Source organism: Oncorhynchus masou, chromosome 12 (genome assembly GCF_036934945.1).
Source record: "Oncorhynchus masou masou isolate Uvic2021 chromosome 12, UVic_Omas_1.1, whole genome shotgun sequence".
In the NCBI taxonomy this organism is placed as follows: Eukaryota; Metazoa; Chordata; class Actinopteri; order Salmoniformes; family Salmonidae; genus Oncorhynchus; species Oncorhynchus masou.
The window spans coordinates 2,385,326-2,403,924 of NC_088223.1; the positions used below are offsets into that span (position 1 = coordinate 2,385,326).

The following is an 18,599-nucleotide window of genomic DNA, read 5'->3' on the forward strand; positions in this document are numbered from 1 at the left end:
ACAAATTGGCCTTGCAGCATTGACAAATGTCACTTGGGTACAAGTAACCTACAGTACTCCCATCTGAAGCGATGTCAAAGTGCTCCCTATTGATGTCAGGCAACACAGTAAGCAAAGCATTACCCCGACACATTATAAGGAGATCGATTAGTTACCGCTGTGCAGCATGCGTAATGGGCCACCCACGGGAGAGCAGGAAATCATTTCAATCTCCACCCCAAACGGCACCCTATTCTCTATATAGTGCACTACTTATGACCAGGGCCCATATTGTATTATATAGAATAGGGTGCCATTAGGACACAGTTTAAACTTCAGTAAATTCCAAGCAGCGGCAAGCCTCTGTAATCTGCACGCAGCCCCAGGCAGCAATACGGACCAGATGCAGATAGAGTGTTACAACAGTCAACACAGCAAACAAAGAGACATGTAAATTGCTGTTAAATCATGAAACAAAGAAGAACAGAAATATAGAGAGGGTATTTCTATTATCTGATGAGCATGTAGGCCTACTGATATAGCTCAGTATCTCTCTATATGATTGACAATCATATCTGGATATTTTTTTTAATTCAGTAGTTAGTTATTGAGAAGGTAGTTGTAATATTGTAATGACTAACCCCCCCCCCCCCAAAAAAAACCCTGTGTAATATTAAATATCTGAACCCTATTTTAATACACTATTACCATATTTGAATGTATTTAACAGTTGATTTTATCTTTATAAACCTAGTTAAATTGCACAGAATCAGATGTTACGTTGTCCTAAATGAACCACAGATACAGTCCTCTCTCCTTTAAATCGGTCTCTTCCTTCAAGATAAGGATAAGGGTTGTTGGTTGGTCAATTGTCAGAAGACTGATCGTACGCCTGCAGCAGAAGAGTCTGGTAAGTGTGGAGGAGAGGCTCATATCAATATATTTATACAGAAACATGCACTACAGATAGCCTAAAACGTGTGCCACTGTGGTTAGTAATGTCCTGCTCGCTATTTATGAGTCTATAGCTTCTTACCTTGCCGTTCTTAGACACTTTTGTGATGATTGGAAGCGCATGTCGATTGTTTTTTTGTCTGTGAGTCCCGCCTTCCACTCTACTATTGGTCAATTCCGCAAATACTCGTCTCTGATTAGAGAGCTACATTGTCTATCATTAGTGGTGACGTGGAATACCAGGAAATGATAATTGGGGTGAAGTGATGTGTTGGCATGTTAGGGAGAATTTGGTAGAAAATACAGCAAATCTGTCAATTATCTGTTACATGTTTGCAGACTGCAGACAGACAACCTGAGAATGCAGAATTACCTTGAATAAGCAACAATATTTCGAGTTACTGAGTAGGTAAGTGCACCAATGTATTTGGGTGTAGTCATTCGATATTGTGCACAGAAAGTGCAGCTAAATTATTGAGTTCAGCCTGTCTGTTGCAGTGGATATGCATTTTGAAGAGTTGTACAATATGTAGTTGACACGATCACTGCATAGGGAAAATATACAACTATTATTATCAACATTCTGGTATAAAATGGCTGTTGTGGATTTTTGCGTCCTCCTTGCCCAGGTTTACATTTTATAGTGACTTAAAGCAAGGTCATAGTGCTGTTTCCTAATCAACCAATCCCACTGTACTGGACATATGGTTTGTTTTAAAATGCATTTCCTCCTATTTCTTAGTATAGCTGGAGGTGCAAATAGTTTTCTGTGTGACGCTCAAACCTTTTTGTTTACTCAGTCTTCAATGGGTTAGCCTACAGGCTTCTTCAGACTAGGACCATATATATTATTTTACCTTTATTTAACCAGGTAGGTTAGTTGAGAACAAGTTCTCATTTCCAACTGCGACCTGGCCAAGATAAAGCAAAGCAGTGCGACACAAACAACATGGAGTTACACATGGAATAAACAAACATACAGTAGAAAAAGTCTATATATACAGTGTGTGCAAATGAGGTAGATAAGGGAGGTAAGGTAATAAATATGCCATAGTGGTGAAGTAATTACAATATAGCAATTAAACACTGGAGTGATAGATGTGCAGGTAGAGATACTGGGGTGCAAAGGAGCAAGATTAATAAATAAATACAGTATGGGGATGAGGTAGTTGGGTGGGCTATTTACAGATGGGCTGTTTACAGATGGGCTGTTTACAGATGGGCTGTGTACAGGTGGGCTGTGTACAGGTGGGCTATTTACAGATGGGCTGTTTACAGATGGGCTGTGTACAGGTGGGCTGTGTACAGGTGCAGTGATCTGTGAGCTGCTCTGACAGCTGGTGCTTAAAGCTAGTGAGTCTAGTCTCACCTTCAGTGATTTTTGCAGTTCGTTCCAGTCATTGGCAGCAGAGAAATGGAAGGAGAGGCGGCCAAAGTAGGAATTGGCTTTGGGAGTGACCAGTGAGATATACCTGCTGGAGCGCGTGCTACGAGTGGGTGCTGCTATGGTGACCAGTGAGATATACCTGCTGGAGCGCGTGCTACGAGTGGGTGCTGCTATGGTGACCAGTGAGCTGTATATAAGGCGGGGATTTACCTAGCAGAGACTTGTAGATGACCTGGAGCCAGTGGGTTTGGCGACCAGTATGAAGCGAGGGCCAGCCAACGAGAGCGTACAGGTCGCAGTGGTGGGTAGTATATGGGGCTTTGGTGACAAAACGGATGGCAATGTGATAGACTGCATCCAGTTTGTTGAGTAGAGTGTTGGAGGCTATATAGCATTACTACCAACATTTAGACCGAAGTGCCAAGTCCTGCGACAAATTACTTTTATAAGTTAATAAATCTTATCACAAACAATAACTGACCATTTCTGGCTGATTAGGCATGCTATTAATGTCAAAGAAATAGTAGAAAAACACAAATTCATACATGACTAAAGAACACACACCCCTTTTAACCTTAGTGACATCATGGAAATAACAGGACACCTGAGGCTGGAGGAGGGAAGCAGGTTGCCGTGGGCACCGATCGTTGCTTGATGGGAAACAGCTTCTGGCTTTTTTTTTTTTGCATTTTTGTGCTAAGCCTAATGCTTTTCCTAAACCTAATTCTCCTCACCTGATATATTAATTCTCCTGCTGTGTAAATTATTCTAATATGCTATGAAAAGTCTATTCTTGTCAATTCTGACAGGCTGTAGCCCATCTCGACAAACTCGTTTGCATCCCTTGCTCTGGGAGTCCTTGCTATCATCCTGGCCAGAGGAAACTCAAGACCTCTCTGGGGGAAGATCTCAATTGTAAGGTTGTGTCGTCGGCAGAAATTTTGGCAAAAAGGGGTGACTATATAGGGTCCCTGCTGCAAAGGCCTTTGCTTTGAGATGGTTTTCAACAGTAGTCCCATAGCTATGCCTGCTTTGAGATGGGTTTAAACAGTCCCATAGCTATGTCTGTTTGAGATGGTTTTCAACAGTAGTCCCATAGCTATGTCTGTTTGAGATGGGTTTAAACAGTAGTCCCATAGCTATGTCTGTTTGAGATGGGTTTCAACAGTAGTCCCATAGCTATGTCTGCTTTGAGATGGGTTTCAACAGTAGTCCCATAGCTATGTCTGTTTGAGATGGGTTTAAACAGTAGTCCCATAGCTATGTCTGTTTGAGATGGTTTTCAACAGTAGTCCCATAGCTATGTCTGTTTGAGATGGGTTTCAACAGTAGTCCCATAGCTATGTCTGTTTGAGATGGGTTTCAACAGTAGTCCCATAGCTATGTCTGTTTGAGATGGGTTTCAACAGTAGTCCCATAGCTATGTCTGTTTCAGATGGGTTTAAACAGTAGTCCCATAGCTATGTCTGCTTTGAGATGGGTTTCAACAGTAGTCCCATAGCTATGTCTGCTTTGAGATGGGTTTAAACAGCAGTCCCTATATAGTAGGTACTTAGTTTTAGTCTACGTCCCAAATGGCACTCTACTCCCTCTATAGTGCACTAGTTTTGACAAGTAAGTAGGGAACAGGGTGCCATTTGGATGCTCCCTTGGTCTCCCATTTTCCCAGTGAGCGCAGCAACAGCACTTATTGAACATGCTAATTCAGTGTGAGGCCCATATGGCACCCTATTCCCTAGTGCATCATAGTGCGTTGGACTAGTAACCGGAAGGTTGTGAGTTCAAACCCCCGAGCTGACAAGGTACAAATCTGTCGTTCTGCCCCTGAACAGGCAGTTAACCCACTGTTCCCAGGCCGTCATTGAAAATAAGAATGTGTTCTTAACTGACTTGCCTGGTTAAATAAAGGTAAAATAAAAAAAATAACAATTTTAAAAATCATTTTTGCCAGCATGTCACCTGTGCAGCGAGAGGAGACGACTCATAGACCACCTTTACTCAACACAGAAGCCCATAGATCACCAACTCAAACAGGAAGTACCAGTGACTCGCTCAGTACGGAAGAGGTCAGATAAATCAGGTGCTAAACTACAGGACTGTTTCACGAGCACAGACTGGAATATGTTCCGGGATTCATCCAATGGCATTGAGGAGTTGGCCACTTCAGTCAGCAATGTTCCCTCTAAACTGTGTGCGCTTTCCAGTGTCCCCGAGACTGCAGAGAGGAGGAGAAGGTGAATGAACTTCACTCAACTTTGTAGAGCAATGGTCACCAACTGGTCGATCACGACTGGTCCATCTCCAAGGCATTCCTCGTCGATCGCCAAATATTTCTGTAAAAATAAAACGACAACGAAGCGTAGTTGCTCTTTTTTTGTATTATTTCTGGGCGGTCGGCGGTAGGCGCTAGGTGTACCCGATTCACTGTGCGCCGCGTAGGCCAACCGTTACCATTTTGAACACTCATGAAGGTACAAACTTCGCTTTCCTGGCGGGCCCAGAGAGCAAATCAAGTACACTATAGACCTACCGCTGGCCAATTGGATGGCTCAGATGACCGTGCCTGAAGCGGGCATAAAATAAATCTACAGCAAAGTTGATACTGTGAGATTTAAAAAAGTTTATAACCATGACTAGAGAGAGACTGTCAATGAATACTTTTGATTTGGTTCATGTTTAAGTTCCTACTCAGCACTGTCAACACTTTGTATTCAACACTTTCAGTCTGCTGCTCTCTCCTCCGCTGAGACTGACCATCAGTCTGCTGCTCTCTCCTCCGCTGAGACTGACCCTCAGTCTGCTGCTCTCTCCCTCCGCTGAGACTGACCCTCAGTCTGCTGCTCTCTCCCTCCTCTGAGACGGACCCTCGGTCTGCCGCTCTCTCCCTCTGCTGAGACTGACCCTCGGTCTGCTGCTCTCTCCCTCCACTGAGACTGACCCTCAGTCTGCTGCTCTCTCCCTCTGCTGAGACTGACCATCAGTCTGCTGCTCTCTCCCTCCACTGAGACAGACCCTCAGTCTGCTGCTCTCTCCCTCTGCTGAGACTAACCCTCAGTCTGCTGCTCTCTCCCTCTGCTGAGACTGACCCTCAGTCTGCTGCTCTCTCCCTCCACTGAGACTGACCCTCAGTCTGCTGCTCTCTCCTCCACTGAGACTGAGCCTCAGTCTGCTGCTCTCTCCCTCCTCTGAGACGGACCCTCGGTCTGCCGCTCTCTCCCTCTGCTGAGACTGACCCTCAGTCTGCTGCTCTCTCCCCCGCTGAGACTGACCCTCAGTCTGCTGCTCTCCCTCCACTGAGACTGACCCTCAGTCTGCTGCTCTCTCCCTCCACTGAGACTGACCCTCAGTCTGCTGCTCTCTCCCTCCACTGAGACGGACCCTCGGTCTGCTGCTCTCTCCCTCTGCTGAGACTGACCCTCAGTCTGCTGCTCTCTCCCTCTGCTGAGACTGACCCTCAGTCTGCTGCTCTCTCCCTCCACTGAGACTGACCCTCAGTCTGCTGCTCTCTCCCTCCACTGAGACTGACCCTCAGTCTGCTGCTCTCCCTCCACTGAGACTGACCCTCAGTCTGCTGCTCTCTCCCTCCACTGAGACTGACCCTCAGTCTGCTGCTCTCTCCCCCGCTGAGACTGACCTTCGGTCTGCTGCTCTCTCCCCCGCTGAGACTGACCTTCGGTCTGCCGCTCTCTCCCTCCGCTGAGACTGACCCTCGGTCTGCCGCTCTCTCCCTCCGCTGAGACTGACCCTCGGTCTGCCGCTCTCTCCCTCCGCTGAGACTGACCCTCGGTCTGCCGCTCTCTCCCTCCGCTGAGACGGACCCTCGGTCTGCTGCTCTCTCCCTCTGCTGAGACGGACCTTCGGTCTGCTGCTCTCTCCCTCTGCTGAGACTGACCTTCGGTCTGCTGCTCTCTCCTCCACTGAGACTGTCCCTCAGTCTGCTGCTCTCTCCCTCCGCTGAGACGGACCCTCGGTCTGCTGCTCTCTCCTCTGCTGAGACTGTCCCTCAGTCTGCTGCTCTCTCCCTCTGCTGAGACTGACCCTCAGTCTGCTGCTCTCTCCCTCTGCTGAGACTGACCCTCAGTCTGCTGCTCTCTCCTCCACTGAGACTGTCCCTCAGTCTGCTGCTCTCTCCCTCCGCTGAGACGGACCTTCGGTCTGCTGCTCTCTCCCTCTGCTGAGACTGACCCTCAGTCTGCTGCTCTCTCCCTCCGCTGAGACTGACCCTCGGTCTGCTGCTCTCTCCCCCGCTGAGACGGACCCTCGGTCTGCCGCTCTCTCCCTCCGCTGAGACTGACCCTCGGATTCAAGCAACATCAGCCCATTCAAATTTTAAAAAGTATTTAAATTAGAGGTCGACCGATTATGATTTTTCAACGCTGTAACCGATTATTGGAGGATTAATCGGCCATTTTTTTTTAGTTATTTGTAATAATGACAATTACAACAATACTGAATGAACACTTATTGTAACTTAATATAAGACATCAATACAGTCAATTTAGCCTCAAATAAATAATTAACCATGTTCAATTTGGTTTAAATAATACTAAAACAAAATGTTGGAGAAGAAAGTAAAAGTGCAGTATGTGCCATGTAAAAAAGCTAACGTTTCAGTTCCTTGCTCAGAACATGAGAACACATGAAAGATGGTGGTTCCTTTCAACATGAGTCTTCAATATTCCCAGTAAAGAAGTTTTAGGTTGTAGTTATTATAGGACTATTTCCCTCTATACCATTTGTATTTCATTAAACTTTGACTATTGGATGTTCTTATAGGCACTTTAGTATTGCCAGTGTAACAGTATAGCTTCCGTCCCTCTCCTCGCTCCTCCCTGGGCTCGAACCAGCAACACAACGACAACAGCCACCATCGACGCAGCATTACCCATGCAGAGCAAGGGAACAACCACTCCAAGTCTCAGAGCAAGTTACTTTTGAAACGCTATTAGTACGCACCCCGCTATCTAGCTAGCCATTTCACATCGGTTACACCAGCCTCATCTCATGAGTTGATAGGCTTGAAGTCATAAACAGCGCAATGCTTGACGCACAACAAAGAGCTGCTGGCAAAACGCAAAGAAAATGCTGGGAGAATGAATGTTTACGCGCCTGCTTCTGCCTACCACCGCTCAGTCAGATACTTGTATGCTCAGTCAGATTATATGCAACACAGGACACGCTAGATAATATCTAGTAATATCATCAACCATGTGTAGTTAACTAGTGATTATGATTGATTGTTTTTTATAAGACAAATTTAATGCTAGCTAGCAACTTACCTTGGCTTACTGCATTCACGTAACAGGCAGTCTCCTTATGGAGTGCAACGAGAGAGAGGCAGGTCGTTATTGCGTTGGACTAGTTAACTGTAAGTCAGTCGTTCTGCCCCTGAACAAGGCAGTTGACCCACCGTTCCTAGGCCGTCATTGTAAATAAGAATGTGTTCTTAATTGACTTGTCTAGTGAAATAAAGATTAAATAAAGGTGTTAAAAATAAACGGCAAATCGGTGTCCAAAAATACCGATTTCCGATTGTTATGAACTTGAAATCGGTCCTAATTAATCTGCCATTCCGATTAATCCGAAAGTTAATGTCCTTTCGAAAGTATTCAGAACCCTTTTTCCACATTTTGTCACGCCTTATTCAATAATGGATTAAATCACATTTCCCCCAGAAATCTACACACAATACCCTATAATGACAAAGCGAAAACAGGTTTTTAGAATATTTTTGCAAATGTATTGAATAAAAAAAACACCTTTTACATAAGTATTCAGACCCTTTGGTATGAGACTAGAAATTGAGCTCAGGTGCATCCTTTTTCCATTGATCATCCTTGAGATGTTTCTGCAATTTGATTGGAGTCCACCTGTGGTAAATTCAATTTATTGGACATGATTTGGAAAGGCACACCTACACAGTGGCTTGCCAAAATATTCCCCCCCCCTTGGTATTTTTCCTATCTTTTCCTACAACCTGGAATTAAAATAGATTTTTTTTTGGTGGGGGTTTGTATCATTTGATTTACACAACATGCCTACCACTTTGAAGATACAATTTTTATTTTATTATTATTGTGAAACATACAAAAAAACAGAACTTGAGCGTGCATAACTATTCACCCTCCGAAGTCTACTTTGTAGAGGCATCTTTTGCAGCAATTACAGCTGCAAGTCTCTTATGTCTCTATAAGCTTGGCATATCTAGCCACTGGGATTTGTGCCTGTTCTTCAAGGCAAAAAATGCTCCAGCTCCTTCAAGTTGGATGGGTTCTGCTGATGTACAGCAATCTTTAAGTCATATCACATTCTCAATTGGATTGAGGTCTGTGCTTTGACTAGGCCATTCCAAGACATTTAAATGTTCCCCTTAAACCACTCGAGTTTTGCTTTAGCAGTATGCTTAGGGTCATTGTCCTGCTGGAAGGTCAACCTCCGTTCCAGTCTCAAATCTCTGGAAGACTGAAACAGGTTTCCCTCAAGAATGTCCCTGATTCCAAGAACACAGGATGAGATGTTACTATCCTTTGTGCAAGCACTTCCAAGAGTTCATGAACAGTGAGCCTGGTGAAATTTGGGGAGCGCATCGTCAGTAGTGTACCTTTTGGTTCCTAGGGTGTTTCGGCCTTTCCCACTATACACCCTCCCCAAAGGCGGCCAGCGACAGGGTGATCAATCCTACGCTTGCGTCCCATTCCCAATTAGTCATAGGAGTTGCCTTGTTGTTGATAGCCAACATCCCATGGGACTATGCATGGCAGGGGCGTCCTCCTCGCTGAGTCAAGCATTGTTGACCGCATACCTCTTGGCCCTCTCACTTCGGGGCCCAGCTGGGGTCTTTCCTCTTCATCCAGAGCCACTGACTGCTTCCTTCTGCAGCCTCTGATGCAGCTTTGATTGCCAAACGCTGGCTCTGACCCTTAATTCCCAGGTCTCTAAGCAGTCTGGTCTTAGTTGTTGCCACAAAACCTTTGCAGCCCAGCTCCACTGGTCGGACTTCTGTGTTCCAGCCATGATGCCGTGCTTCGGCAGCTAGATCGGCATAGCGCAGATGTTTTCGCTCATAAGCCTCATCTACTGAGTCCTCCCAGGGTACTGTGAGCTCAATGACGAAGACCTTCTTGAGCGAACGGGACCAGAGCACCATGTCAGGTCTTAGGGTGGTGGTTGCGATCTCCGGAGGAAACACAAGTTGCCGGCCAATGTCAGCAAGCATTTTCCAGTCGCGGGCCAAGCGCAGCTGGTCTTGCTCTAATGGTGTAGAGCCGCTCTTCGGTGGACAAAGGTCGTCCGTAAGGGGTGTGATGCTGCTGGGGGAAAGTTTCTGATATTTTTTATAACCAACCAACCCTGTACTTCTCCACAACTTTGTCCCTGACCTGTTTGGAGAGCTCCTTGGTCTTCATGGTGCCGCTTGCTTAGTGGTTCCCCTTGCTTAGTGGTGTTGCACACTGGGGCCTTTCAGAACGTGTGTGTGTGTGTGTGTTTATATATTACAGATGAAGTTTACATACATACACTTATGTTGGCGTCATTAAAACTCGTTTTTCAACCACTCCACAAATTTCTTGTCAACAAACTATAGTTTTGGTTAGTCGGTTTATGACAAAAGTAATTTTTCCAACAATTTGTTTACAGACAGATTACTTCACTTATAATTCACTGTATCACAATGTCAGTTGGTCAGAAGTTTACATTCACTAAGTTGACTGTGCCTTTAAACAGCTTGGAAAATTCCAGAAAATTATGTCATGGCTTTAGAAACTTCTAAAGCATGGGGGTGGCAGCATCATGTTGTGGGGGTGCTTTGCTGCAGGAGGAACTGGTGCACTTCACATAATTTTCCTGCCTCACGATGCCATCTATTATGTGGATATATTGAAGCAACATCTCAAGACATCAGTCAAGAAGTTAAAGCTTGGTTGCAAATGGATCTTCCAAATGGACAATGACCCCAAGCATACTTCCAAAGTTGTGGCAAAATGGCTTAAGGACAACAGTGAAGGTGTTGGAGTTGCCATCACAAACCCTTGAACTCAATCCCATTGAAAATTTGTGGGCAGAACTGTTCATTGGATGTTCTCCTACCATATCTATTGTGTTAAATTCTCCTATATTATTTTAACATTTCTACAAACTTCAAAGTGTTTTCTTTCAAACGGTACCAATTATATGCATATCCTGGCTTCAGGGTCTGAGCAACAGGCAGTTTATTTTGGGCATGTCAGTCAGGCGGAAATTGAGAAAAAAGGGGGCCTAGCCCTAAGAAGTTTAAGCCACAGCAAAAGTCAGCAACCTTACCAAATGGGTCTTCCAAATGGACAATGACCACAAATATCATTCCAAAGTTGTGGCAAAATGGCTTAAGGACAACAAAGTCAAGGTGTTGGAGTGGCCTTCACATAGTCCTGACCTCAATCCTTTAGAAAATTTGTGGTCAGAACTGAAAAAGTGTGTGCGAGCAAGGAGGCCTACAAACCTGACTCAGTTACACCAGCTAAACCTCTGACCCACTGGGCATGACTGTTTTTGCTTTATCATTATGGGGTTGTGTGTGTGTGTGTGTGTGTGTGTGTGTAGATAAGCAAAAATATATATTTTAGAAACGGCTTTAACATAACAAAATTTGGAAAATGTCAAGGGGTCAGAATACTTACCGAATGCTCTGTATCTACCTCAATTACTCCCTCATACCCCAGCACATTGACTCTGTACTGGTACCCCTGGTATATATCCATGTTACTCCCTCATACCCCTGCACATTGACTCTGTACTGGTACCCCTTGTATATATCCATGTTACTACCTCATACCCCTGCACATTGACTCTGTACTGGTACCCCTGGTATATATCCATGTTACTACCTCATACCCCTGCACATTGACTCTGTACTGGTACCCCTGGTATATATCCATGTTACTACCTCATACCCCTGCACATTGACTCTGTACTGGTACCCCTGGTATATATCCATGTTACTACCTCGTACCCCTGCACATTGACTCTGTACTGGTACCCCTTGTATATAGCCAAGTTATCCTTATTCATTGTGTGTATTGTTTTGGATGGACTCATTTTTGGAGGGCAAGAAAGCATTTCACTATGTCTACACCTGTTACTTACGAAGCAGTAGACCATTATTACGAATCCCTTTGGCCCGGCAGTCTAGGAGGGGTGGGGGTGGCCTGTAACATAACTCATGCAAAGTGTAACAGTGAGAACCAGTAACCACGACAACTTAAATCTACCGTCAAACACTCAGGGTGTATTTGGTAAACACACGGCAAAGGGGGGAGGCAAAAGGAGCTGGACCCAAGGAAAGAAACAAATATCCCTAAACTAGACTACTACTATACAGCTAACTAACTAACCAAAAATACATTGGGTGGTCCGCCCAGTTCTAACTAGGGGATTTAGACATAGTATTCCTACGGGTAGTGTATGCCCATGGGCGACTTGTCTTGGTACCCCCTTTACCCACCATCAAACAAACAGTCAATCACCGTAGCACAACAATACTCAAAATAATTCCAGACATATGTGACATCTATGAACAAAAACCAAAAGATGGCTCAATCCAAAGATGGAGAGACACAGAGATCGAGCTCCAGAGAGAGACACAGAGAGATTGAGCTCCAGAAAAAACAACTGAATGGGTTTTTAAATGGCGGAAAGGGGATGTGATTGGGTAAGGGAAAAGGAGCAGGTGTCTTCTGATTGGGTAAGGGAAAAGGAGCAGGTGTCTTCTGATTGGTGACTGATTGGGATGGGAGAAGGAGAGAAAAGAAACACTGTATCCTTAACAACAATTAACATTTTGTTTTAGAAAGCATACTTTTTCTCTTCGCTGAGGATGTCTGCTGCAGACTGAATGTTGGGCAAAGCTGTGGATTTAAAGGTTGTTGGATTGTTTTCCGAGAGAATAGGTCAGAGGGGATTTAGATGCCATCAGAAACAGTCCTGCCCTTTGACTCGTACTGTCTCCCCCTCTTCAACAGAGTAGGGCTGGGTGACATGGCCAACATCTCATGTCCTGATTTATAGGTCATTTCATATAAAGAAACATATCACAATATATACACTTTCTGTCAATTAAATTAATAAATAGTATATTTAAAATTACCACATGTAAAGGCCTATTTCTTATTTAATTTTGAATTCTACTTCTTCGTTTGGTACCTTGGGTTGAGTGTTAGCACCAACTCACCCCCGTTTCTGGACCGTGTAAATTGGGATCATGTCTTTGCAGATGTAAGTTGTAACAGCAGCTGTTCTATCCTTCCATCTCCTTGACTCTTTGCCATATGGTGTGACGAGGGCAAAAGCCTCTTGCAACGACTGAGTCAAGGGTTTGTTTTCAACCCTCGACTTTACTTTTGTGAGTCTCATCTGTAGACTCTCTCCATACTGTTTCACATGACTCCTGTGTAGGTGGTAAAGGAGGTCTGAGCCTGTTGGCGGGACCGGCCTGTTCCACATGACTCCTGTGTAGGAGGTTTGTGGTGTTTGAGCCTGTTGGCTGGACCGGCCTGCAGCATATTTTGCAGAGGACTGTTTTCTGGTCAGTTAGACTTTTCCCAAACCACGTCCATGCCACTGAAGTAGCCCCTCTTTACGGTCTGTCACGTTCTCCATGTTTGTTTGTGTTGCACATTTCTTTCCACACGACACGTGCAAAGCGACGTCCAATTGACAAAAAATATTGCCGTTAAGAGAGTGATTTGCAACACAACGAAATAAACGCTAGAGCATAATATGAAACGATAGAAAAAACGTCTATCGTCATAGAGCGATATAGATATCTCCCTAAAACAGGGGTTTGATGTAAAACAGTAGTGAATAGGCCTAAGAGCTTTGATACAATACCACAGTTGATTACTAAAGATTTTGTATTCCTGTAATATTTGGCTGTCTGTCCTCAGAATGTTAAACTCTTCTTCTTCCTCCCAGGTGAGGATGGGGAGGAAGGATGCATGCGCTACGATGGCCCCAGTCGACCAGTACCGGAAACAGATCGGTGAGTTTCTTGTACTGAGTCAGATCTAACGTAACTAGCTGCACACCCTGGTAATACCAGTGATGTTACCGGTGATGGCGTACAGCCTGGTGTTACCGGTGATGGTGTACAGCCTGGTGTTACCGGTGATGGCGTACAGCCTGGTGTTACCGGTGATGGTGTACAGCCTGGTGTTACCGGTGATGGCGTACAGCCTGGTGTTACCGGTGATGGCGTACAGCCTGGTGTTACCGGTGATGGCGTACAGCCTGGTGTTACCGGTGATGGCGTACAGCCTGGTGTTACCGGTGATGGCGTACAGCCTGGTGTTACCGGTGATGGCGTACAGCCTGGTGTTACCGGTGATGGCGTACAGCCTGGTGTTACCGGTGATGGCGGCATTTTCTCCCTGGCATTTTCATTTGTTGTTTTCTCAAGACACTGTATTCAAAGTGCCCACTTATATTCTATAGATTTAAAATAATCATTCTATTTCAACAGTTCACCAAAGTGTTTTGCTCTAAATCACAAGTCAAATTGCAATTGCAAAATGTCGTTAAAAATAAGGCCCATATTGTGCAGACCTACGTAACCGTGTGGAAATGATCTGAAATTAGCGCATGAAATTGCAGAAACATATTTTGTGTTGAATTGAAAAGTATCAGAATGGAGAAAGGCTCATTTGAAATCACTTAATGTCTCACTACGAAGGGTTGCAAAGGGTCGGACACTTTTCCGGATAAATTTCTGCTCGTTTTTTTTGCTACCATGTAGCTTTAGCCTGCTAACGGAGTGTTAATTCACCTGTTACCATACAATTTTTTTTAAATTAAACATATCTTACAAAGAAGCAGTTATATTAAACAACTCTATTTATCTGTAATTGTATTTTATTTAACTCTTTTCTAATCTTTACATGAAAATGCCTCAAGCAGTATCTGATGTGTGGAGACATTTCACTGCAGCTAATGTAGAAGGAAAAGCTGTGTACATTTGCAAATAATGTGCCAAATTTTATGTGAATAATGCAAAAAAGATGCAGAATCGTCTGGCCAAGTGCATAAAGTTCCCTCGGCGCTCATAACAAGCAACCTCTGACAAAAGTCCCTCTACTTCTATTCGAGGTGAAAATGATGAATCAGACACCTTATCGATAGCAACAGCTCATGGTCCTCCTGGAATCAGAAGATTTTTTTGACTCAATCGAGAAACATAGTCAGAGAAATGCTTATGAAGGTCTTGCTCGAGCTGCGTATGCAACTGGTTCACCTCTGATGCTCACAGGCAATGTGTATTGGAAGAGAACTGAATGTTCTTTGCCCAGCAAACACCCCTCCAACCAGACATGCTTTATCTACTCATTTGCTGGATGCAGAGTTCAACAGAGTTCAAGTGAAGGTCAAGCAAATGTTGTGTGGTTGAATGTTCGTGGACAAGGATTAATTAACTACATCATCTCCACCCCTCAACCAGTGTTTTACAAGAGCACAGACACAACATTGCAGATGAGCTGAAGGACCACTGGTGCCAGACAATGCTGCGAACATGACAGCTGCTTGGTCTAAAGTGGAGGAGTCCTACCCTCACACCCAATGGCTGTTTATTTTTTTAAATTTATTTTACCTTTATTTAACCAGGCGAGTCAGTTAAGAACAAATTATTTTTACGGCCTAGGAACAGTGGGTTAACTGCCTGTTCAGGGGCAGAACGACAGATTTGTACCTTGTCAGCTCGGGGGTTTGAACTTGCAACCTTCCGGTTACTAGTCCAACTCTCTAACCACTGTGCTGCTCATGCATTGAATCTGTTCCTCAAGGACATCATGTCACTGAAAACAATGGATGCACTCTACAAGAGAGCCAAGGAAATGGTTAGGTATGTGAAGGGTCATCAAGTTATAGCAGCAATCTACCTCACCAAGCAAAGTGAGAAGAATAAGAGCACCACATTGAAGCTACCCATCAGCACCTGTTGGGGTGGTGTTGTCATCATGTTTGACAGTCTCCTGGAGGGGAAGGAGTCTCTTCAAGAAATCGCCATATCACAGTCTGCCGATATGGACAGCCTCACCAAGAGGATCCTCCTGGATGATGTATTTTGGGAGGGAGTGGTAAGCAGCCTGAAACTCCTGAAACCTATAGCAGTAGCCATGGCACTGATTAATGGAGACAATGCCATCCTGTCTGATGTTCAGACTCCGCTTGCAGATGTAAGAGGAGAAATCCGTACTGCCCTGCCCACTTCACTGTTGCTCCAAGCAGAGGAAACTGCAGTTCTGAAATACATCAAAAAGACTAGACCTCTGCCTGAACCCCATACACGCCACAGCGTACACGTTGGACAGCAAGTATGCTGGCTAGAACATCCTGTCTGGTGCGCAGATCAACAAGGCCTATGGTGTCATCACAACCGTGTCTTGCCACCTTGGCCTGGATGTGGGCAAGGTTCTTGGCAGTCTGGCTTAGTACACTTCCAAGCAAGAGCTTTGGGATGGAGATGCAATATGGCAGTCGTAGCAACACATCCACCACTTCACATCATCACATGGGGGAAAATATCCTTTTATTTAGCTAAGTTCAATTATTTTATTTTATTATCAATTAATGGCAGATAACATACAGTATCTAGTCTGATAAATGAACTAGTCTATAGCCAGATAACATACAGTATCTAATCTGATAAATGAACTAGTCTACAGCCAGATAACATACAGTATCTAGTCAGATAACATACAGTATCTAATCTGATAAATGAACTAGTCTATAGTCAGATAACATACAGTATCTAGTCAGATAACATACAGTATCTAGTCAGATAACATACAGTATCTAGTCAGATAACATACAGTATCTAGTCAGATAACATACAGTATCTAGTCAGATAACATACAGTATCTAGTCAGATAACATACAGTATCTAGCCAGATAACATACAGTATCTAGTCAGATAAATGAACTAGTCTAGTCTATAGCCAGATAACATACAGTATCTAGTCAGATAAATGAACAGCCTATAGCCAGATAACATACAGTATCTAGTCAGCTAAATGAACTAGTCTAGTCGATAGCCAGATAACATACAGTATCTAGTCTGATAAATGAACTAGTCTATAGCCAGATAACATACAGTATCTAGTCTAATAAATGAACAGTCTATAACCAGATAACGTACAGTATCTAGTCTGATAAATGAACTAGTCTACAGCCAGATAACATACAGTATCTAATCTGATACATGAACTAGTCTATAACCAGATAACATACAGTATCTAGTCAGATAAATGAACTAGTCTATAACCAGATAACATACAGTCTCTAGTCTGATAAATGAACTAGTCTATAGCCAGATAACATACAGTATCTAGTCAGATAACATACAGTATCTAGTCAGATAACATACAGTATCTAGTCAGATAAATGAACTAGTCTATAACCAGATAACATACAGTATCTAGTCTGATAAATGAACTAGTCTATAGCCAGATAACATACAGTATCTAGTCAGATAAATGAACTAGTCTATAGCCAGATAACATACAGTATCTAATCTGATAAATGAACTAGTCTATAGCCAGATAACATACAGTATCTAGTCTGCTAAATGAACTAGTCTATAGCCAGATAACATACAGTATCTAGTCTGATAAATGAACTAGTCTATAACCAGATAACATACAGTATCTAGTCTGATAAATGAACTAGTCTATAGTCAGATAACATACAGTATCTAGTCAGATAAATGAACTAGTCTATAGCCAGATAACATACAGTCTCTAGTCAGATAAATGAACTAGTCTATAGTCAGATAACATACAGTATCTAGTCTGATAAATGAACTAGTCTATAGCCAGATAACATACAGTATCTAGTCTGATAAATGAACTAGTCTACAGTCTACAGCCAGATAACATACAGTATCTAGTCAGATAAATGAACTAGTCTACAGCCAGATAACATACAGTATCTAGTCAGATAAATGAACTAGTCTATAACCAGATAACATACAGTCTCTAGTCTGATAAATGAACTAGTCTACAGTCTATAGCCAGATAACATACAGTATCTAGTCTGATAAATGAACTAGTCTACAGTCTATAACCAGATAACATACAGTATCTAGTCTGATAAATGAACTAGTCTATAACCAGATAACATACAGTATCTAGTCAGATAAATGAACTAGTCTATAACCAGATAACATACAGTCTCTAGTCTGATAAATGAACTAGTCTATAGCCAGATAACATACAGTATCTAGTCAGATAACATACAGTATCTAGTCAGATAACATACAGTATCTAGTCTGATAAATGAACTAGTCTACAGCCAGATAACATACAGTATCTAGTCTGATAAATGAACTAGTCTATAACCAGATAACATACAGTATCTCGTCAGATAAATTAACTAGTCTACAGTCTATAGCCAGATAACATACAGTATCTAGTCAGATAAATGAACTAGTCTACAGCCAGATAACATACAGTATCTAGTCTGATAAATGAACTAGTCTACAGCCAGATAACATACAGTATCTAGTCTGCTAAATGAACTAGTCTACAGTCTATAGCCAGATAACATACAGTCTCTAGTCAGATAAATGAACTAGTCTATAACCAGATAACATACAGTCTCTAGTCTGATAAATGAACTAGTCTATAACCAGATAACATACAGTATCTAGTCTGCTAAATGAACTAGTCTACAGTCTATAGCCAGATAACATACAGTATCTAGTCAGATAACATACAGTATCTAGTCTGATAAATGAACTAGTCTACAGCCAGATAACATACAGTATCTAGTCTGATAAATGAACTAGTCTACAGTCTATAACCAGATAACATACAGTATCTAGTCAGATAAATGAACAGTCTATAACCAGATAACATACAGTATCTAGTCTGATAAATGAACAGTCTATAACCAGATAACATACAGTATCTAATCTGATAAATGAACTAGTCTATAACCAGATAACATACAGTCTCTAGTCTGATAAATGAACTAGTCTACAGTCTATAACCAGATAACATAGTATCTAGTCAGATAAATGAACTAGTCTATAACCAGATAACATACAGTATCTAGTCTGATAAATGAACTAGTCTACAGTCTATAACCAGATAACATACAGTATCTAGTCTGATAAATGAACTAGTCTACAGTCTATAACCAGATAACATACAGTATCTAGTCAGATAAATGAACAGTCTATAACCAGATAACATACAGTATCTAGTCTGATAAATGAACAGTCTATAACCAGATAACATACAGTATC

General features: G+C 42.9%; 1 protein-coding gene across 3 annotated transcripts in view; it reads left to right on the top strand.

Moving 5' to 3' along the window:
- Nucleotides 1-824: 824 nt before the first annotated feature.
- triqk (triple QxxK/R motif containing) overlaps nucleotides 825-18,599 on the top strand; it is an 82,017-nt gene continuing 64,242 nt past the window's right edge. Inside the window, exons 1-2 of one of the 3 annotated variants that reach the window (XM_064979463.1) lie at nucleotides 825-889; nucleotides 13,271-13,337. In XM_064979463.1, coding sequence (XP_064835535.1) covers nucleotides 13,277-13,337 — 61 coding nt within the window. In that variant the 5' untranslated portion in view covers nucleotides 825-889; nucleotides 13,271-13,276. Of the gene's footprint in view, nucleotides 890-1,170; nucleotides 1,343-13,270; nucleotides 13,338-18,599 lie in introns of those variants that run through there. The other 2 variants (XM_064979462.1, XM_064979464.1) reach the window with 2 other exon arrangements.